The sequence below is a fragment of the Mastigoproctus giganteus genome, chromosome 9 (assembly GCF_048544385.1).
Source record: "Mastigoproctus giganteus isolate SK-2022 chromosome 9, ASM4854438v1, whole genome shotgun sequence".
NCBI lineage: Eukaryota > Metazoa > Arthropoda > Arachnida > Uropygi > Thelyphonidae > Mastigoproctus > Mastigoproctus giganteus.
Genome location: NC_143583.1, coordinates 158,157,808 through 158,181,084, shown reverse-complemented (window position 1 = coordinate 158,181,084; position 23,277 = coordinate 158,157,808). Strand labels below are relative to the sequence as shown.

Genomic DNA, 23,277 nt, shown 5'->3' with positions numbered 1-23,277 from the left:
CTCGGTGCCTAGCACCCAGACTGAGTACACTCGTAGCCATGACCAGGTAGCCAGGATAATACATCAGAAGCTAGCAAGGAAATACCAGTTGACCAAAGAAAGTGTACCATACAACAAGTACAAACCCCAGGCAGTACTAGAGACCCCAACCCACAAGCCGTACTGAGACCACGCCATAATAACGGATAAGTCCATTCTGCACAACAGACTGGACATAACCCTTGTGGACAAGATAGCAAAGGATACCTACCTGATTGACATAGAAGTGTCCAACACAAGCAATGTCCAGAAAACCCATGAGGAAAAAATTAGGAAGTACATGAACCTGAGACATGAGGTCAAGGAGATGTGGGATATGCAAGAAGTAACGACTATCCCAATCATCATGTCAACCACCGGTATGGTGCCAAAGACCCTACATAGCAGCCTAGCAGCAATAGGTCTCCCAGAGACCACCTACAAGGGACTCCAGAAAGTCAAAATCCTGAACACCTGTAGGATAATCAGAGAGTTCCTTGACCAACAGTAACACCAGACATTACAACCACCCTGTGTATTTGGTAGCTGTACCCATCACTGAGTGGAATCCCCCAATCAGGGAGAAATAATATTATAATAACCTAGCTGATGTTGTGGATGAATTGAACAGGTACTTTGTATCTGTCTTTACTGAAGAATGACACTTCATGCTCAGGCTGTCAGGCTGTGCAGGTGAAGCAGAGCCATATGAAATTAGTGATTTTGAAATTACAGATGACTGTTAAATAGAAAAATGTTTGAGCATAAAGGTGAGTAAGGGTCCTGGAGTTTTTGGCATATACCCAGATTTTGAGGGATGCTGCCAGGGAGTAACACTGAGTCACTGAAGTTAATTATGAGGGCATATTTGGACTTGGGAGAGATTCCTTTGGATTGGAGCAGTGCCATTGTATCGCAAACATATAAAGGCAGTTCTAAGAGCAAAGTTGGTAACTACAAACCGTTTAGTCTGACTTCAGTGGTGGGGAAAATATTAGAAGGAATGATTAAGTTTCTGGGACTTTTAGGTAGAAACTGGCATTCTGAATAAATAACTCACAAAATGGTTTTGTTAAGGGAAAATCATGTTTAACCAACTTAGAAAAACTAAGTTGGTTAAACAAAAAACTTTTTTTGACACAGTTACTCATAGCTGGATGTAGAGAACAATTTTGAGTAGTTTATTTGGGTTTTAGCAAAGCATTTGACTTGTCCCCCTCATGATAGGTTACTGTATGAGCTAGAATGTGTTGGGGTTACAGGAAAGATTCTAAGATGGAATGCTGGGTAGCTGCAGGGCAGAGTGTTGTGATTAATGGATTTTCTTCAGACTGGTGTAACGTCAGGAGTGGGGTCCACAAAGGATCAGTTCTTGGACCACTGTTATTTCTGATTTTCATAAATGACATCAATGAAAGGATGAAGGTGCAATGTCAGAACTTTCAGATGACATAAAGATTGGCAGAGTAGTTAATGATCAGCACCAAGCAGTGCTCCTTAATTATGACTTGAACAGGCTGCAAGGATAGTCAGAAAAACAGCAGCTATGTTTTAATGTAGCAAAATGTAAGGTCTTACACTTGGGAAACAGCAACCTCAAAATAAATTATACATTTGGTGTGGTTGAATTCAAAACAGTAGAATAAGAAATGGATCTGGGAGTTATAATATGGACAGAAATTAAGTTTTTCAAGCTGTTGAAACAGGCAGTCATGAAAGCCTATGGTGTCCTATCGATGATTTATCGAACATTATCCTGTAGAGATATGGAGGTCACAATCCCACTGTATAAAGCAATTGTAAGACCACATTTGAAATACTGAGTTCAAGCATGGTGACCTCATCTGAAAAAACACAAAACTTCTTTAAATAATCCAAAAAGATGGGTGACTTGCAGGATGAGATCGGCAAAAGGGTGATCATATGAGCAAAGGTTCCGAATGTGTGGGCTACAGAGCTTGGCAACCATGCACCTCAGAGTTGACCTGCTTGAGGTGATAAAGCTCTGAGAAGAGGTTAGTAAAATGAATGAAGGTGAAATTTTCACTGTTATAGAGAATTCCAGAATTCAGGGGCATAAATTCACATTACAGGGGAAGAGGTTTAGACTAGACTGTAGGAAGTTTTCTCTTAACTGGCAAGTCCCTGATTGCTGGAATAGGTTACCTTCACAGGTAGTTAAGGCTGACAGTTTGAATAAATTCAAAGATCAACTGAATAGTTACTGATATGAGGAGGGAAGCAAATAATTTGTATTTTCTTATCTACTCGTACCATCTTTATCAATGAGAGCTTACTTTAGAAAAAAACCTAATTTTTGTAATCAAAAAGCCAATTATTTTTAGATCTGGACATCAACATTAATAATGGGCATACTACTACTAAAATGTGTGCAGCTTCTAGGAGACTATGTTGAAAATTTAGGCAAGCGTCACCTCTGTATCTTATGTACTTTAGAAGGAATAAATCTGGAGACCTTATAACTTCAGGACTAGCTGGTCTCTCAATCAGATAGCAGATGGCAACATGCAGACAAAACAGTTGTAAAAAAGTTGCCTGATGTGAGCTGTCATCAGAATAATAAATCAGAGTTTTCAAAGTTGTATATAGCTAAAGTCATGTGTTTTGTTACTAAAGTAATTGTTGTTTGTTATTTCTTTGGACTTACCAGTATATGGACAGCTAAGCCATAATGCACCTAATCTGTTGTCACCAAGGACAACCTCTTATCGATGACAGACCAGTTGGTCCAGAAACAAGTTTTCATAGCAGTCTCATCTATTAAACAAATGGCCAAATTAATCTTGTGGAGAAAACATCTGTTTGAAAGTAGGATAATACCAAGATAACTCATTATGAAGACATGTTTCTTTTCCTCTTAGAATTAAGACTATTGCATTATCTATGCAGTTTAAACCTTGCTGGGTACAAAATAATTGGACAACACTGCAAACATTTTATAATTTCTCTAAACCTTATAGCTTTAGGTATATTGTAACTTTGAATTTCTCACTTTCAATGCTATCTCTTATTTAGTAAACTTTGTAAATTAGTGTGAATGACTCTTTCAAATTACAATTTTGTGGTTGGTCACTAGAACTTGCATGAGCTGGTGATTAATTTGATGTCACTTTAAGACTTTAGTCTTAAAGTGACATCAAATTAGTCTTTGGTCTTTGAAAGTAGAGAAATTGAAAATGATCAATGTGGATACAGCTTTAAAAAAAAAAAAAAAAGTATACTTGATTAAACTTGTGGTTAATCTCTTCTATAAACAGTGACTTACTGATGTGGGAAAACAATATTTAATTCCATACAAACATCTAGCATATTAACTAGTTATACAGCTGTTTAGGTGTATGACTAAAGCAAGGAGAAAAAATATAACAGCTTAAGGTCACTCACTTAGCTTCCCACTACATACTAATGCTATGGAAGAGAATGCCTAGTGAGTGAGCTTGAGCTGCTTGTTTTTCTTTCTGCTGTAGTTATAATCACAGCAAAATAAAGAGTATTTTTCTGCCATTATAACTCCAGCAGAAAGAAAAACTGTATAATTTCAATTTTAAATTATAAATATAGCAGAAAGAAAAATTCCGTATAATTTGACATGGCATGGAAGGTTAAAGTAGGTGAAGGCAAAAGTATGAGAAAGCACGGCTAAAAGAGTAAGGCATTTCATGTATGCAAATACAAAAAAGAAAATGAATCAGATTGGTCCCTTGTATATTGGGTGGTAAAAAAATCTTAGGTAACCCAGCTGACATTGCAGATAAATTGAATAGGTACTTTGCATCAGTTTTTACTGACGAAAGACTCTTCATACTGAAGACAGGATGTGCGAGTGAGGCTGACCCATATGAAATTACAGATTTCAAAACTACTGTTGACTGTTTATTATAAAAACTTTCAAGCTAAAGACACTATGGCTCTCAGAGTCAACGGCATGTACCCATTAATGTTGAGAGAGAGGGCCAAAGAGTGTATGGAACCAGTGAGGTTAATTATGAGGGCATCATTGGACTTGGGAGAGATTACTTTGGATTGGAAAAGATACGGAGGATGAGGAAAGGTCAGGGAATGACCACCGCATATCCCCGGAGCAATATGGCCTTAGTTGCTAATGCTCCTAAAAACCAAATAACAAACACACGATTGGAGAAGTGTTAATCTGACTTCAGTGATAGCGAAAGCCTTACAGGCAATGATTAAAAGTGAAATCCAGGGGCACTTAGAAAGAAATGACATTCTGAAGGACACACAATATGGTTTTGTTAAGAGAAAATCATGTTTAGCTTACCTTTTAGCAAAGCATTTGGCTCTGTCTCTCATGAGAAGTTACTGTATAAGTTGGAACATGGTGGTTCTATTGCTGGGTGGCTGCAGAACAAGAGGCAGAGGGTTGTAATCAATGTATATTTTTCAGATTGGTGTAATGTCAGAAGTAGAGGACCCCCAAGAATCGGCTCTTGGACCACTGTTCTGATTTTCATAAATGATATCGATGAATGGAAAAAGGGCATGATGTCAAAATTTGAGGATGATGTTCACGATTGGGAGAGTCATTAAGGATCAGTGCCAAGCAGCACTCTTCAGGTTGACTTGAAAAATGGTCAGAAAACTGGCAGATATGTTTTAATGTAACAAAATGCAAGGTCATACATTTGGGGTATAGCAACCCCAAAAAATTTATACACTTGGTGGGGTTGACAATAGAGGAAGAAAGGGATCTGTGAATATGGACAGATACAAAGTTTTCTAAGCAGTGTAAACAGGTGGCTAGGAAAACCCATAGTGTCCTTTCAATGGCTTATTGAACAATATCCTGTAGAGATAGCGAAGTCAAAATATCACTGTACAAGGCAACTGTAAGACTGCACTTGGGATAAATACTGTGTCCAACTTCATCTGAAAAAAGACATTGAGCTTCTTGAAAGGGCCCAAAGACAGGCAATTCACATGGTGAGATCAGCAAAAGGCCAACCTTAGAGGGAAAGACTTTGATTATGTGAGCTACAGAGCCTGGCAACCAGGCACCTTAAAGGGACCTGATTGAGGCTTATAAGGCTCTGAGAGGGGTTAGTAAAATTAAAAAAGGTGAAATTTTTACTGTTATAAAGAATTTCAAAACTAAGGACCATAAATTCAAATTACAGGAGAAGAGGTTTAGACTAGATTGTAGGAAGTTTTCTTTTAGCCAGTAAGTCATTAACTACTGGAAGCCGACCGGGCTAGTCAGGTAGGTAAAGTGCCTGCCTGGCAACCCAAAGGTTGCGGGTTCGATTCCCGCCTCGGGCTTGGATCACAGTAAAATGTAAAAACTTTGGGAGGTGCAATATGGCCATAGAAGCTGATGCGCCTTCAGAACAAGTTGCCTCCAGAGGTAGGTGAGGCTGACAGTTTGAAAAAATTCAAAGGCGAAATGGATAGTTACATAGATGACGAGCGACATTCATAATTTTTATTTTATTTTCTACTTTTTTTTGGCTGGTGCAGCCAAAAAAAAAAAAAAAACTAATACAAAAAATGAAAACTGGCACTCACTGTTATTATGTCTGAAAAACTCACTGAATTTAATCCTTTCATAAACAGAAACTTGCTGATGCTCAAAGAACAGATGTGATTTCACAAAATCAAAGTTTTCTTTTTTCGCCATTCTAGTTATACAGCTCATAAGATGCATGAAAAAAGCGAAAGAAAAAGCAGCAGACAGCTCAAGGTCAATTATTTAGCTTCCCACTACATATTAACACTATGAAACTGAAGGCCAAGCAAGTGAACTTAAGCCATTTGTTTTTCTCTATTATTCCTCCACGTTGGTCCTCCACATGCAGCCAAAACATCTCGTACCCAGCGAGCCATGGTTGCTACAAGATTTCTAACTGTGTCGTGGTATCTGGTACCAACACATAACCATCACATCCTTTAACTCCTGTAAGGTCTGTGGTTGAGATGCCGCAGATCGGAGTTTGCTGTTCCAACACAATCCACTGATGCTTGATGGGATTGATGTCTGTGGAATTTGGAGGCCAGGGCAATACCTGGAAGTCTTCCTCATGTTCAGCGAACCAGTCTCGAACAATCCAGGTGGTGTGGCATGGTGCATTATCCTGCTGAAAGATGGCACCGCCAGAAGGGAAGTTCATTGCCATGAAAGGATGTACCTGGTCAGCAATGATATTTAGGTAGGCGGTAGACATCAGACTGCCCAACACATGGATGACTGGACCCAGGGTATCCCAGCAGAACATCGCCCACAGCATGACACTGCCGCCACTGACTTGTTTTCATCCCACAGTGCATCCAGGCACCATCACTTCCCCAGTTAAACGACACACACGTACCCAGTCATCCACATGGTGCAACAGGAAACATAATTCATCAGACCAGACCTTCTTCTAATCACTCAAGGTCCAGTTTCGATGCTCGCATGCCCATTGTAGGCACTGTTGCCAGTGAACCGTGGTTAGCATGAGTACTCAGAGCAGCCTGCAGCTATGCAGCCCTATTTTCAGCAGGGTTCGATGTACTGTGTGTTGAGACACATTACTCCCATCACCAGCATTCCAATTACCGGCTAGTTGTGCCACAGTCGCCCTTCTGTTGTCACGTACCATCCAGGAGAACCTTGGCTCACCTCGAGCATCGATGAGCCATGGTCATCCAACACCTCACCGGCAGTTTGTGGGGTTTCCCTCCTCATACCACTTTCAGTAGGTACTAACCACAGCTGACCATGACATCCCATCAGCCGTGCCGTTTTGGATATGCTCTGACCCAGTCATTTGGCCATTACAATTTGGCCTTTGTCAAACTCACTTAAGTCCGCTGCCTTTCCCATCTGAAGAACAAGAGTAACACTGATTAATGGAGCTCAGTATCAGATGTTTTTTATACCATGTTCCAACCCGTGCACATGCCGCAGTTCATCTGCAGTTGCTTCGATTTGCATGACTCGCTGGTCATAATGTTTTGGCTCATCGGTATATATCTGCATAAGGATAAATACAGAGAAATTTAATCTTCCATATATACAGTATATATTATACTGTAATATATATATATTTTATATATTATGGTAGAAAAAGGGTTATGAGAAGATCTAAAAAATTTCATTATGTAATAATAAATTGATGTTTGGGTTCTGCAAAACTCCAAAAAAATTTGAAATTTTTATCAAAACTTACATCTGTGCCATTGCATCCAGAAAAGCCTGGTTCGCCAGACAGACCAGCAGAACCTGGCAGGCCCTGAAAGCAACAAAAAAAAAAAAATAAATAAATAAATAAAATATAATCAGTATCATATTCTGGAATACTTTTTCATATGTAAACAAAAAGAAATAATGATGTTAGATAGCATATAATCTATTATATATTCATAAGCTGACTTTGAAGCATAAACAAAATTTTAAATATTATGGTTTACGTGTAGACTGAGTATATAATACTAAACTTAACTTAAAATGCATATACTTAGGGGTAGAAAGACATGAATTAATATCAATACATCGACACTATCTTTTCCATCCTGGAAAAAAATACTTTTATGTTGATTGCTTAACGATTTTTGTACCATACACAGAATTTTGTATTATACACATGTACTTGGTGTCAAAATTAAAAATGGATTCACTGAGTATTTCTTTTATATAGAAAAATAAACAAATTGCGATTTGAAAAAGTGTTACAGCAAGGAAAACTGTTTTCAAAAGATTTTTCCTTGTAAGCAGCAGCCATTATCAATCCACTGCAAGATGGAAGCCTCCTCAGACAATTCATGTTGTGGAAAACACCTCCCAAGTATACACCATATGGACCATATACAAACCTATGCACATAGGTTTTGTTTCACAGCCTTCTATGTAAGGGAGTACTGTATACACCTATCATTTTCTTTAAATTTACCATGCAAGTGATAAATATTGAAACTGATATCTAGAATTTACCATGCAAGTGATAAACATCAACATGATACCGATGTTCATGTAAACTTATTAAAATAAAGAGTATAAATAATTGAATTCAAAAGTAGACAGTGGTTTTTTAAACAAATTTTACTGTAATACACTACTTCATTTGATGTGCAAGATGACTCTAAAAAAAAAAGATCAACTTATGTCAAATATATGATTAAGCATAAATTTTCCAACAAAAAAATATAGTTTGCTTATACGTCAGAATATAAGGTTTGTTTATTGGAGGATATGGCATTAATGTTTCTATGTGAAAAAATATTATCACACTTCTTATCTGTTAAAATTTCACACAAAAAAAAAATAAATAAAAAATACTACTTAACATACATTTAATATGAGAGTGAATCAAATGAAAGCAATTCACACTTATATTGAATAACATACTAAAATATACTTGACCACTTTACATTACAAGCAACTCCTACTGTCACCTTATTTCTTAATACACTTCCAGTGATTCAACAATGTCATGATGCCATCCTGGAATAATTTCTTTTTTGTTGACTGCTGAACCAGTTCTCGCAATAGAGATGGCATTTAGTGGTTGAAATGAAAATGAATTCCACCAAGTAGTGCTTCTATCAACAGAAAAATAAATAAATTCTGTTTTGAACAAGTTTTACAGTAAAATAACTGTTTCTAATTTAATTCATCCTTGTAATATTTCCTAATGACACAATCACAGCTACAAGAATCTAGCAACCTGATCAGTTTTTTTCTCTGTACACACTTTGATTGTTCAACCTTATCACAACATCTGCCCTGATATTACTTTCTCTGCCAGACTTGAAAATTCTATATACACACTACTGTGGATAAATGCATATCGAACTCCTTTTATATAAATTAAGAGGGGACAAGAGAAAGGCTATCCACCTAAAATGAATATCAGTAAGAGAGAATATCAGTAAGACAGAATTGCACATGATGATGAGTCAAGAGTCACAAAACCAAACAAATAAGCAAAACGTTCAAACATAACAGTATAAAATAAAATACAGCATATTATCATAGAATTTACTGTTTTATATACTTGCTCACAGCTGCACATTTACAGTACATGTTCTGAAAAGCTAATATGTTCATAGTAACACAGCAACCATTTTTTTCTAATGACTAACCATTTTTTCAAACACATAATGAAGAGTGAACATATGATAGAAACATATTTTGAATATTACTGTGTAGATTCATGATATGAAGAAAATTTTCAAGCTGAAAGTGAAAGAGTCTGCATATGAAAAGTAGGAAGAGCTGAGTCTGGAGAGCTTTGTGGCCAAGGTCTCGTGGATAAGATATATTTAACCAAAAACTCCTAAGATATCCATGGTTGTGCTAGTTGTGTAAGTCATAACTTTTATCTTATAAAACAATCAGTTTTACACCTCCTCTTCCATGAACATACTAAACTACATAAGATGCTGATGCAGTTAGGAAGCTGCTGCTTTTTTAAAAAAACCATGATCCTAACTAACAGGACTTGTAAACTAGGTTCAAATTTAATGAAATGCAGCAAATGCATCAATATTTTAATGAAAGGCAACATGCCATTGAAATAAAGAGTGAGATGAAACAGTGCTTCACCACTGAAGAAAACTAGACTAAATATGAAATCTACTAACCTTTAATGGGTGTGGTCACCTTCAAAATACTCTCCTTCTGACTATTATAAAAATATCCCAACATTTCTGCCATCCCTTCCAATAGGCCTAAATGGATGTCAGATGAACTAATTAGACATGTGACAGATGAAAAATGCATGGGATACATATAAATTAACATGTGACACAGAAGCCTATGATAGACATAAGCTGGTCTGTAACCAGCTTATGTAACCAGTTTCTCCCCAATTCATTTCTGAATTGGGGAGAAACTTACACATCTCCAGTCCATGTGACATCCCCTGAGTCCAAAATGCTGTCACGGTTATGGCTGGGGATTTGCTTGCTTCCTTTGATGCCTGCTTTGGTACAACTGGATGGATTCCATCCATCCCGGTTGGCTTTCTTGTGTTTAACTTCAACGGTTTCTTCTCCACTTTGCTCTCAGTTATTACAAAATCATTAAGCTCCCTGCTAGAGTATAATAAACTTCTGTCCTCTACTTTCCTAAAGAATTTCTTATGTGTGAATGTGGATTCAAAATGCCCATTCGGTTTGTCAGCTGCCTGAGCAGAATCATCCACAATCGAACTATTGATATCAAGTGGACCAATGTAATTCATCCCTTTGAACTTAGAGTTTACATAAGTGGAGAAGTCTTTGCTGTTTTTCTTTGCATCCTCTTCCAATCCCAGGGGTTCACATCTGGTGATGTATGGGCTTGGCAAACTCAGAGTTCTGAGCTTGATATCATCATTCATCTCTTTCTAGGTGATTCCCTTTTACTTCTCTCTCTCTCTCTCTCTCTCTCTCTCTCTCTCTCTCTCTCTCTCAGGGTAATTCAGAATTTTTTTTTTTTTTTTGCCTGGTGCAGCATAAGCCTCGGGCTTCCTTGCATCACAAGACTAATAATAATAATGAAAAAAAAAACCTGTGATACACATAAGCTGGTCTGTAACCACGTTATAAAGGAGGTTAGACAGGCGAAGGCAGATTACGAGAAATCTTTGGCAAAGGATGCAAAGAAAAACAGCAAAGAGTTCTTTACTTACGTAAAATCTAGAAGGAAAGGAATGAATCAGGTGGGTCCACTTGATATCGATAGTTCAACTGTTGATGATCCTGACCTGGTAACTAACAAACTGAATGAATATTTTCAATCAACATTCACACATGAAAAGTTATTCAGGGAGAGGAATGCCAGAGGTATATTCAACTCTTGCAGTAAGCTAGATAATCTTGTAATAACTTAGAGTAACATGGAGGAGAAATTGTTGAAGATAAACACAAGAAAGGCACCTGGGGTGGATGGAATCTATCCAGTTATATTAAAGGAGGCAGAAAAGGAAGTAAGCAAACCCTTAGCCATAATTATGAAGAGCTTCCCGCGACTCAGGGGAGGTACCAATGGACTGGAGATGTGCAAATGTGACCCCAATCCACAAAGGAGGATCAAAGGGAGACACAAGTATACAGACCTGTCAGTTTAACTTCTGTTCCAGGGAAATTAATAGAGGCACTGGTTAAAGAAACATTGCAGGATCATCTAGACAAGACTTCAGTTATAGCTCAGACACAGCATGGGTTTGTTAAGAGGAAGTTCTGTCTGACTAATTTGATTGGGGATACTATGATGTAGTCACAAAGGAACTGGATGCAAAGAATAACTTTGATATCATATATTTGGATCTTAGAAAAGCCTATGATACTGTTGCACATGGAAGACTGCTGCACAAATTGGAGCAGTGTGGCATTGGAGGCAAATTGCTGCTATGGATAAAGGGATGGTTGAGTGGGAGAAGACAGAGAGTGGTAATTAATGGACACTGCTCTTCGTGGACTAATGTTATTAGTGGAGTCCCTCAAGGTTCAGTGTTAAGTCCATTGTTGTTTTCTGTATTTATAAATGAAATTGATGATAGTATATCAGGCTTAATGTCCAAGTTTACAGATGATACGAAGGTTGGCAGGGTTGTTAATGACACTAATGACAGTACACTGCTGTAACAGGATCTAGAAAAGTTGAGCAGATAGGCTGAGAAGTGGAAAATGAAGTTTAACATTGACAAATGTAAAGTGCTATATATGGGAAGCAGTAATCCCAGAGTAACGTATCAACTCTGTGGTACCACACTGACAGTGGTAGAGAATGAAAAAGACCTGGGGGTAATTGTGCAGGCAGGTATGAAGTTTTCTGAACAGTGCAGACAGTCTGCAAGAGTAGCTCATGGTGTCTTGTCAATGATTTAGAGGAATTTTTCTAGCAGGGATAAGGAGGTGATTATCCCCTTGTACAAAGCAATAGTCAGGCCACACTTGAGTATTGTATACAGGTCTGGAGGCCTCATTTTAGGAAGGATGTAGAGCTGCTGGAGCAAGTGCAGAGAAGGGCAACAAGATTAGTGAATGGAACAAAGGGTTGCTCTTATGAAGAAAGGTTTAAATTTTGTAAATTACAGTGTCTGGAGACTAGGTACCTGCAAGGTGATCTGATTGAGGTGTATAAAGCCTTGAATGGTTTGAACATGCTCAATGCTGATGGGATTCTTCCTCTTGCTCAGAATAATCTGCCTGAGAGGGCATAAATTCAAATTGAGGAAAGGCAGTTGTAGGAGAGATGTGTGGAAATTTACCTTTAGCCAGCAGGTGGTTTATTGCTGGAACAAACTTTCAACTGTCATTGTAGAAGTTGATAGCTTAAATAGATTCAAGGCAGAACTTTACAAACATTTGGAGTGAGTGGATGGGTGAAATAAGAGGGTTTTTTTTTTTTTTTTTTTTTTTTTTGGCTGATGCTATATAAGCTTGCTTTGTTGCATCATGTGCCTTTGCTAATGCTAATTCATTTCCTGTAAGTGATTTAAATAGTGACATCACATGCTTTGAATGTTTTCAATTAATTCAATATGAGCTCTCTTCAATGTTTTTTTTTTTTTTTTTTGGGAAATATTAGCATTAGTAGAGACATGCGATGCGAGAAAGTAAGTGTCAGCCAAAAAAAAAATTTCCCATTTCACCCCTCCATTCATTCCAAATGCCTGTCCAGATCACCTTTAAATTTATTTAGGCTATCAACTTCCACAACAAAAGGTGGAAGTCTGTTCCTCCAATCAACTGCCCACTGGCTAAATGCAAATTTCCACACATCTATTCTACAACTGTCTTTCCTCAATTTGAATCCATGCCCCCTCAGTTTTTCAAACTGAGCAAGTGGAAGCATCCCATCAGCATTCAGCTTGCTCAACCCATTCAAGGCCTTATACACCTCAATCAGATCGCCTCTCAGGAAGTATATAATTCAACAACTATAAAGATAGGGTCATGCAATTGAACAACGAATAGACACAATCTGGTCTCAGTAGCCCTTGTGTCTTTAAACCCAATAACAACAACCTCGCATGTGCATACTTTCCAGGCACTGCAATTTTCAGAACTTAAGCTTTTCTTGGTAAGAGCACCCCTTTGTTCTTCTCACCAATCTTGTTGCCCTTCTTCTTTATACTCATTCTAGTAACTCTACATCCTTCCTAAAATGAGGCCTCCAGACCTGTAAACAGTACTCAAGGTGCGGCCTGACCATTGCCTTGTACAATGGGATAATCACCTCCCAGTTCCTATAAACATTCCAAAACTGAATGTTTAGAAAAAATGAAATGTGTATAAAGAAGGAACCCCTCCATTTAAAACACTGATAATTTCAGTATTTTTTAAATAGAATTTTTACAGAATTAGTCTGGTTACCTTGTCAAACTATATGTCTTGTTCATTTTGGACAAGACCAGCAAAAAAAATTCACACCAGCAAAAAAAAAATGTTCATGACAATTACTTCTAATAATTTGTTCAAACCTTCTTTAAACCAACTTGTACCTCCAACAACACTTGGTGAAAATTTATTCCAAACTGATTGCTCTTTGGCTGAATGCAAATTTCTGCACATTTCTTCTGCAGCTATTCTTTCTCAATTTAAATTTATGCCCTTGTGTCCCCACTTCATCCCAGAAAGAAGTAAAGGCATTCAATTTCCTTAGCCCTTTTAAAGTCTTATACAACTCAATTATATCACTCTGAAAATGCTTAGTTTCCAGAGACTGCAATTTACAGAACCCCAGTCTTTCTTGGTAAGACTGGGGTTCTGGGTTTTGGTAAGACCAACTAATCTTGTTGTTCATCTCTGTACCATTTCTAACAGGTCTATAATCTTCCTAAAAAAACAGTTTCCAAACTGCTATGCAGTATTCCAAATGTGGCTTAACCATTTCCTTACACAATAGGATAATCAACTCTTTGTCCCTGATGGCACACAGGTGATTATCCAAAGGTCAATACTCAAAGCTCCTATATATCACTGAACGAACCACATAAGCTGTTCTAGCAGCTTGTTTGCACTTCAGAGAGAGAGAGTCCAAGGTCAGACTGTACAATTACTCCTATATCTTTTTTCATACTTCACCTACTCTGAGTTTGATAACACCCAAATGGTACGTAATTCTGGAATTACTGCTACCCAAATGCAATAAACCTTACATTTTATCACTGTAAAGTCTTTACTGAAATTTTACAACCCATCTGTTTAATTATACACAAAGTAGCATACCTTGACTACTATCATTAACCATTGTGTTCCCTGTTTGTATCATCAGCAAACTTAGACATCAAACTTGAAATACCTAAATCAATATCATTAATAAACATTAAAAACAGTAGAGGGGACCCTCCACCAACCCCTGTGGAACTCCATTTATATCACATTTGTCCACGAAGAGCAGTGGCCATTAATAACCACTGTCTTCTACCACTGTATAACAGGGCTATAATCTTCTTAAAAAAACAGTTTCCAAACTGCGTAGCAGTTTGGAAACTGTCAGGTTTGCTTTGGTTCTGTTTTGTTGTGTCAGTGATATATAGGAGCTTTGAGTATTGACCTTTGGATAATCACCTGTGTGTCATCAGGGACAAAGAGTTTATCCTATTGTGTAAGGAAATGGTTAGGCCACATTTAAAATACTGCATAGCAGTTTGGAGACTAGGCACCTGCGAGGTGATCTGATTGAGGTGTATAAGGCCTTGAATGGGTTGAGCATGCAGAATTCTGATGGGATTCTTCCACTTGTTCAGATTACGAACCTAAGGGGCATAAATTCAAATTGAGGAAAGACAGCTATAGAACAGAAGTACAAAAATTTGCCTTTAGCCAGCGGGTGATTAATTGGTTAATTGCTGGAACAAACTTCCATCTGTCGTTGTGGAAGTTGATAGGTTAAATCAATTTAAGGAGGACCTGGACAAACATTCAGAGGGAATGGTTGTGTGATTTTTTTTTTTTTGGCTGATGCTGCATAAGCTCATATGCTTTCTTTTCTGCATCACATGCCACTATTACTACTACTACCACCACTTAACCATCCACGAGGAGGGTTCCAAGTTGAATGAATAGTGAAGTTGCCACATTACTTGAGCAGAAAAAGGTGGCATGGAAAGGTTACAGAGCAATAAAAAGTACTGAAGCCTATAACAGCTAAAAGATGATCTGTAATAGAGCCACAGAAAAGGTTCGACAGGCAAAGGCAGTTTATGAGAAATCACTAGCAAACACAGCATAGAGGGGGGATAAGGAATTCTTCACATATATAAATGCCAAGAAGAGCAGAACCGGATTGGACCTTTACGTAAGGGAAAGGGGATAGCATTAAATACACCAGCAGCGTTTCAGATGAACTTAACGGTTATTTTGCATTGATACTTGAAAACCTTTTGTGGCAATGAGAAATTGTGGGAGCGAAGTTGAAAAATATGTAATTAACGATATTGAAATTTCGCAAGATTATTTAATGAAAAAAAACTTTTGAGCCTACAGGCCAGTAAGGCTCCTGGAGTTGATGGAATATACCCCATAATCTTTAGGGAGGCGGCAAGTGAGTGCATTGAACTATTGAGACTAATTATGCGAGCATCACTAGACTCTGGGGAGATTCCGTTGGATTGGAAAAGTGCAAATGTATCTTCCATACATAGGGGTGGCTCTAAGAGTGAAGTGGAAAATTATCGACCTGTCAATCTGACTTCAGTGGTAGGGAAAATAATGGAGGCAATGATCAAGGGTGGAATTCAGGATCATTTGGATCCAATCGAAATTCTCAAGGATACTCAGCATGGTTTTGTAAAGGGAAAAACATGTTTAACAAATCTGGTTCACTATTTTGAAAGGGTCACTCAAGAGCTGGATTTAGGGAATAATTTCGACATTGTTTATTTAGATTTCAGCAAAGCTTTTGACTCAGTCCCACATGAGCAGTTGCTTTATAAGCTGGAACAGGTTGGAATCACTGGGAAAATCCTTAGATGGATAGCAGGATGGCTTCAGGGCAGGTTTGGTTTGGTTTGTATTAAGGTTTAATGGCGCACGGACTACGCGGGTCATAATGTGCCAGTTCATATGGCTTCAGGGCAGGAGGCAGAGGGTTGTGATAAATGGCTATTCCTCAGATTGGGTTGATGTAAGAAGTGGGGTTCCCCAAGGATCAGTATTAGGACCACCGTTGTTTTTAATTTTCATAAATGACATCGATGAAGGGATAAAGGGCGTGATTCCTAAATTTGCAGATGACGTAAAATTGGTAGAGTAGTTAATGATCACTAAGCTTCTTCAGAGAGACCTAGATAGACTTCAGGAATGGTTAGAAAAATGGCAGCTATGCTTTAATCCAACAAAGTGTAAGGTATTACACCTGGGAAACAGTAATCCCAAAATAACTTATTCACTTGGTGGAGTTCAACTAAACCCAGTACTGGAGGAAAGGTGTTACGGTACAGAAATTCAGACATGAAATTCTCTGAGCATTGTAAACAGGTTGCAAGGAAGGCCCGTGGTGTCCTATCGATGATCTATCGAACTTTTGCAAGTAGAGATAGGGACGTGATAATCCCATTATATAAGGCTTTTGTTAGACCACGTTCAAGTATGGAGACTGCACCTAAAGAAAGACATCAAGCTTCTTGAAAGGGTGCAAAGATGGGTAACTCACCTGGTGAGATCGGCAAAAGAGCGTCCTTATGAAGAAAGACTTCGAATATGTAGGTTGCAAAATTTGGAAACTAGATACCTTAGAGGAGATTTGATTGAGGTGTTTAAGGCTCTGAGAGGCATCAGTAAAATGAATGAGGATGAAATTTTCAAGATTATAAATAATGTTAGAACTAGGGGTCATAAATTCAAATTACGGGGGGAAATGTTTAGATTGGACTGCAGGAAGTTTTATTTTAGCCAGTGAGTTAGAAATTACTGGAATAAGTTGCCTACATGAGTGGTAGAGGCTGACAGTTTGGGAAAATTCAAAGGTCATCTGGATAGTACCTTCGGGTGAGGGAAGTGCATAGGATGATAGGTTTAATTTCCTTTTCTTTTATTAATTATTATTTTATTTTATTATCATTGTTTTATTTGGGGGGGGGGGTTGGCTGGTGCAGCATAAGCCATAGACTTTCTTGCACCATGCGGATATTACTAATACTAATCCCATCCTTTATCCACAATAGTAACTTCAACCTAATGTCACATTGAACTAATTTATACAACAATTGTATATATGGTATAGTATCAAGACTTCATTTGGGTAATTCACTAAACAGCGATTAACATCGTCGAAATCATGTTTAGTAAAATGTCTTCAGGATATAAACAGTGTTTGTATCCAAAACACTTTAGATGAGTGTTTGAAAAAACTTGACTAAACAAGTAATTATCAAGTATGTGTGTTATATTTTTACATAAAATATTTGTGTAAGTTACAATTAATACTTAACACAATATTTATACAAAATAATCAAATATTCTTCAAGAATAAACATGTTTACATGTTTGCTCTTGCACGAATGACATTATTCATTGCTAACTTAGAACTATACTTGTAAGAGACATTTTCTCTACTAATAATTTCTCTCTTTTACTTCTTATCAACAGAGAACTCTCTGGCTTGTTTTTCTGCTGACAAATTTAAAGTAATAATTCCATTTCTTCCAAAAACTCAGAAAATATAAATATATATATATATATATACACTGCCAACCCTAACTTCAACTGTATGATATACATGAGTTTTGGATATAATATTTTGTTCGGTGTGCATAACTTCTGACTCAATCCATAATCAGAGAAATACATGGGAAGAAAGGTTGTTCCACAAAACAGATGTAGAAGAGATAGATGAGGAAAAGTTGGGTGTGTGAGTTTGGAGTTGGACACTGAATGGGCTGACTGGTTGTAGAACATATTCGGAAGGTATTCGGAATATTTCTTTAAAACCATTTCTTTTGGTTTGGAAGAAAGTAGAGGAATTCTGGATGACAATTCAGAAGAAAGGTGCACATGGAATTATCTATAGAAAGGCCATGCAGCAGAAACTGAATGTCTATAAGACAGAGAGCGGAGAGATTTCCTAAGGGATGGATCATTAATTAACCTGACTGCATAGTTTAAATTGGATTCTAGCAGCTTGAGAGAACTCTTGGAGGCACAACCCCCAGACATGAGAACAATATTAAGTGATAGGGCAGAACTGAGATTTGTAGAGTTAGTAGTTGTTTAGAATGCAAAGTAACACCAAGGGTGATAAAGAAAACCTAACTTTAACATTAGAAGCACAAAAGTTAGTTTTTTTTGCACCATGGAAGCATTACCAGAAGATTAATATTTAAGAAATTGGTGGTGGATATTCAAGAAGTGGAAGCTGTTTTTGCAAGATGAGACTTCTCATCATAGAAGGTGGAATGTAGTGCACTGTTAATAACACAATATGGATAGAATTTCCCATCATTTGAAGAAGGTAATTAATATACAAGAGGAAAAGAGTCTGAGAAAAAAACTTAACCATAGGGAGCACTATCATTAGTGGAGAAGTTAGAAAACAAGACTGCTATCTACCATTACCAGCAATGAAGGATCAGAGAAAACACTGGATACACAACTGTAAAGACAGTCAGAAATTAAGAAGACCATTATGCGAAACACGGTAAAAAGTTTTAGAAATTGCAGGAGCAACTGCTTGAGTTTCAAACCTTTCCATTGAATTATTCCAAAGATGAGTAACACAAACCAATTTTTCCAGTGGATTAACACTAAGGGAATTCATTTGGCATTCATTAATCAGATACAAGGTTTTGAGATGGTTTATCAGTTGGCAGTTGATGAATTTAGCATTAACATTAGTTGAGGCATATAATGCAAGAAAGAAAGCTTAAACAGCATCAGCCAAAAAAATACCTTCCCATTTCACCCATTCGGTAAATCCAAAGGTTTGTCTAGTTCAGCCTTAAATTTATTTAAGCTATCAACTTCCACAACAACAGATGGAAGTCTCTTCCAGCAATCAACCAGCAATCAAGCAACTGTCTTTCCTCAATTTGAATCTATGCTGCCTCAGATTCATAATCTTAGCAAGTGGAAGAATCCCATCAGCACTGAGACTGCTCAAACCATTCAAGACCTTATACACCTCAATCACATCGCCTTGCAGGTGCCTAGACTCTAGTATGCAGCTTGCAGAACTTAAGAATTTCTTGGTAAGAGCACCCCCCCTTTGTTCCTCTCACCAATCATGTTGCCCTTCTTTGTACTTATTCTAGCTACTCTACATCCTTCCTAAAATGAAGCCTCCAGTGATCGGTGTGCCTAACAACATAATTGCATGATGTATTTCTGAAGTAAATAAATGTATAGGAATCTACAAGTGCATCTAGGGCCCGGCACATCAGGAGCAAGCCGGGTATGCAGATATGTGTCAAGAAATCTATGTGATAAGGAGTGTCCAGTCTACGAGCCCCTGAAGAAGAGATGGACCACCAAAAAGATTTGAAACGGATGTGAAAAGTCTGCCACAGAGGCAAACCAGAGTGCAAAGAAATGGAAAGCAGCCATTCTGAAATGTGCTCCAGTTTTTACTGAACCTCAATCATAGGCTCATAAGCTAAACTCTATAAGAAATTGTTTGATAGTGTCTTTCAAAGGAAATCTTTTTTTTTAAAGTACAATTAAGTTATTAAGTTGGGTTAGATTATAGATAAAGTAAATGACCATGAAATGATGTTAGGGTACTAAAGGGGTAAAGAATAAAAAATATATAAGGGAATTAATAATAGAAGTAATCATAGGTGTAGTAGGATGAGAATGGGTTAACGTATTATTATTCTAGACAATGTGTTAACATGTGATAATATAACATATAAGATTCTAGGTAATGTGTTAATATGTAAAGGAAAGAAAAAATATTTTATTCAGAGACCTTGAGGGAAAAGAGGAAAGGAAAGAAAAAATATTTTATTCAGAGACCTTGAGGGAAAAGAGGAAAGGAAAGAAAAAATATTTTATTCAGAGACCTTGAGGGAAAAGAGGAAAGGAAAGAAAAAATATTTTATTCAGAGACCTTGAGGGAAAAGAGGAACCCTGCCCTGTATTAGAAAGGGGAGTAACTAAGATGCTACTAAAGGATAAGATGGTAACTAAGATAGAAATAAGTGATTTGCAGTAAGTACTACTTATGTACAGTGATGAAAATAGTAATTGATTTGATATGTGTTGAATAGATAGTGATTTGATAGAAATAAGATTTGTAGAAAGTACAGCTGATGTAAAGTGATAAATGGTGATTGATTTGATGGATAGATGATTTGATAGACATTGGTGATTTATAGTAAGTAAGAGACAATTGATGTAAAGTGATGTGTGTAAATGTGTAAAGAAAGAGAAGCACTTTTTCCTCAGCAGTAACTGAAATTTATAAATGGGGTGTGTGTGTGTGTGTGAGATTACCGAAAAGGAAAGGAAAGGAAGGGTTGTATTAATCAACATAAATTATGCATACATGTTGAGGAAAATTTGAGATTAGTTGATGTGAGATGATAAATTGTCTTGTATCATAGTTCCTATATAAATTTTGTTTATATAAGTCTCAAAAAAATTTGTTATTTATGTAAATTTTTTTATATAAGGGATATTAAAATTTGTTATTCATGCTCTGCAAACTTACCGCTTTGAATTTTCTGAAATTTGCAGTCAGAGTTGCAATTTGTGTTCGTCTGTGACTTCGGTAGGGTAGAAGTCATTAACAACAATAATATTTTAAAGAAAAAAATAAATTAAATATAAAATAAACGGGCATATACAGTTTCACATGTTTATTTTCATAATTGTATAGGTACTGCTTATATTTTATACAAAATATTATTAGCATTAGCATTAGTAGAGGCATTTGATGCAAGAAAGCAAGCTTATGCAGCATCAGCCAAAAAAAAAAAAAAAAAAAAACCCACTTCCACTTCACCCCTCTGTTCGTTCAAAATACCTGTCCAGCTGAGCCTTAAACTTATTTAGGCTATCAACCTCCACCACAAGGGATGGCAGTCTGTTCCACCAACCGACCACCCGCTGGCTAAAGGCAAATTTCCGCACGTCTATCCTACATCTGTCTTTCCTCAATTTGAATTTATGCCCTCTCAGGTGATTTTTCTGAGCTAGAGGAAGAATCCCATCAGCATTGAGCATGCTTAAACCATTCAAGGCTTTATACACCTCTATCAGATCACCTCGCTGGTGCCTAGTCTCCAGACACTGTAATTTGCAAAACTTAAGCCTTTCCTCGTAAGAGCACCCCTTTGTTCCATTCACTAATCTTGTAGCCCTTCTCTGTACTCGTTCCAGCAGCTCTACATCCTTGTTGAAATGAGGCCTCCAGACCTCTATACAGTACTCTAGGTGTGGCCTGACCATTGCCTTATACAATGGAATAATCACCTCCTTGTCCCTGCTGGAAAAATTCCTGTATATCATTGACAATACTCCATGAGCTACTCTTGCAGCCCGTCTGCACTGCTCAGAGAACTTCATATCTGCCTGCACAATCACCCCCAAGTCCCTTTCATTCTCTACCACTGTCAGTGTAGTACCACAGAGTTGATACGTTGCCCTGGGGTTGCTGTTTCCCATGTGTAGTACTTTACATTTGTCAATGTTAAACTTCATTTGCCACCTCTCAGCCCATCTGCTCAACCTTTCCAGATCCTGTTGCAGCAGCATAGTGTCAGTAGTGTCCTTGACAACCCTGCCAACCTTTGTATCATCTGCAAACTTGGACATTAAGCTTGATATACCATCATCAATATCATTTATAAATACAGAAAACAATAATGGACCCAACACTGAGCCCTGAGGGACTCCACTAATAACATTAGTCCATGATGAGCAGTGTCCATTGATTACCACTCTCTGTCTTCTCCCACTCAACCACCCCTTTATCCATAGCAGCAATTTGCCTCCAATGTCACACTGCTCCAATTTGTGTAGCAGTCTTCCATGTGCAACAGTATCAAAAGCCTTTCTAAGATCCAAGTATATAATATCAAAGTTATTCCCTGCATCCAGTTCTTTTGTGACTGCATCATAGTATCCAATCAAGTTGGTCAGGCAAGACTTCCCCTTAACAAAACCATGCTGTGTCTGAGCTATAACTGAAGTCTTGTCTAAATGATCCTGCAGTGCTTCTTTAACCAGTGCCTCCATTAATTTTCCTGGAACAGAAGTTAAGCTCACAGGTCTATAGTTACTTGTGTCAGCCTTTGATCCTCCTTTGTGAATTGGGGTCACATTTGCACATTTCCAGTCTATGGGTACCTCCCCTGAGTCCAAGGAAGCTCTCATAATTATGGCTAAGGGTTTGCTTACTTCCTTTGCTGCCTCCTTTAATATAACTGGATAGATCCCATCCACCCCGGGTGCCTTTCTTGTGTTTATCTTCAACAGTTTCTCCTCCACTTTACTCCCAGTTATTTCAAGATTCTCTAGCTTACTGCTAGAGTTGAATACACCTCTGGCATTCCCCTTGCTGAATAACTCCTCATGTGTGAATGTCGATGCAAAATATTCATTTAGTTTGTTAGCTACCTGAGCAGGATCATCAACAGTTGACCCATCAATATCAAGTGGACCAATCTGATTCATCCCCTTCCTTCTAGAGTTTACATAAGTAAAGAACTCTTTGCTGTTTTTCTTTGCATCCCTTGCCAAGGATTTCTCGTAATCCGCCTTCGCCTGCCTAACCTCCTTTGTAACTTGGTTGCATATCAACTTGTATCTATCATAGGCTTCTGTGTCATGTGTTAATTTGTAAGTATCCCATGCATTTTTCTTCTCTGCCATATGCCTCATTAGTTCATCTGACATCCATTTTGGCCTAAACCTTGAACAATATTTCTTAGTTGGTATGTAAAGCCTAGTAGCTTCCAAGATATGTTCTTTGAATGCTTCCCATTTTGAATTTGCTGTTGGTAACATCATCAGTTGGTCCCACTGTATAGAATTTAAATACTGTCTCAGTCCATCGTAGTCGCCTTTACGGAAGCAATAACCCTTCCCTTTACCCCTAATGGTAGTTACCTCTTTCAGTAAATCCCACTTCAGCACACTGTGATCACTGCCACCTAGTGGTTCATTTATCTGCAGATTCTTAATGCATGAAGAATCACTGCTGATAATCAAATCAAGAGTATTACTCCCTCTAGTTGCTTCCTGAACATGCTGATGTAGAAAACAATCATCCAATAAATCCACAAAAGCCCTGCTAGTGTGTGAGTAACCAGCCCCCAAATTCCAGTCAATATCTGGGAAATTAAAATCTCCCATTATAAGACTCTC

General features: G+C 37.7%; 1 protein-coding gene across 1 annotated transcript in view; it reads right to left on the bottom strand.

Annotated features, from left to right (window-relative positions):
- Positions 1 to 23,277, bottom strand: part of LOC150080841 (uncharacterized) — an 852,072-nt gene that overhangs the window by 676,188 nt on the left and 152,607 nt on the right. The window contains exon 5 of the mRNA XM_090381010.1: positions 7,206 to 7,268. Coding sequence (XP_090237136.1) covers positions 7,206 to 7,268 — 63 coding nt within the window. The remainder of the gene's footprint in view (positions 1 to 7,205; positions 7,269 to 23,277) is intronic.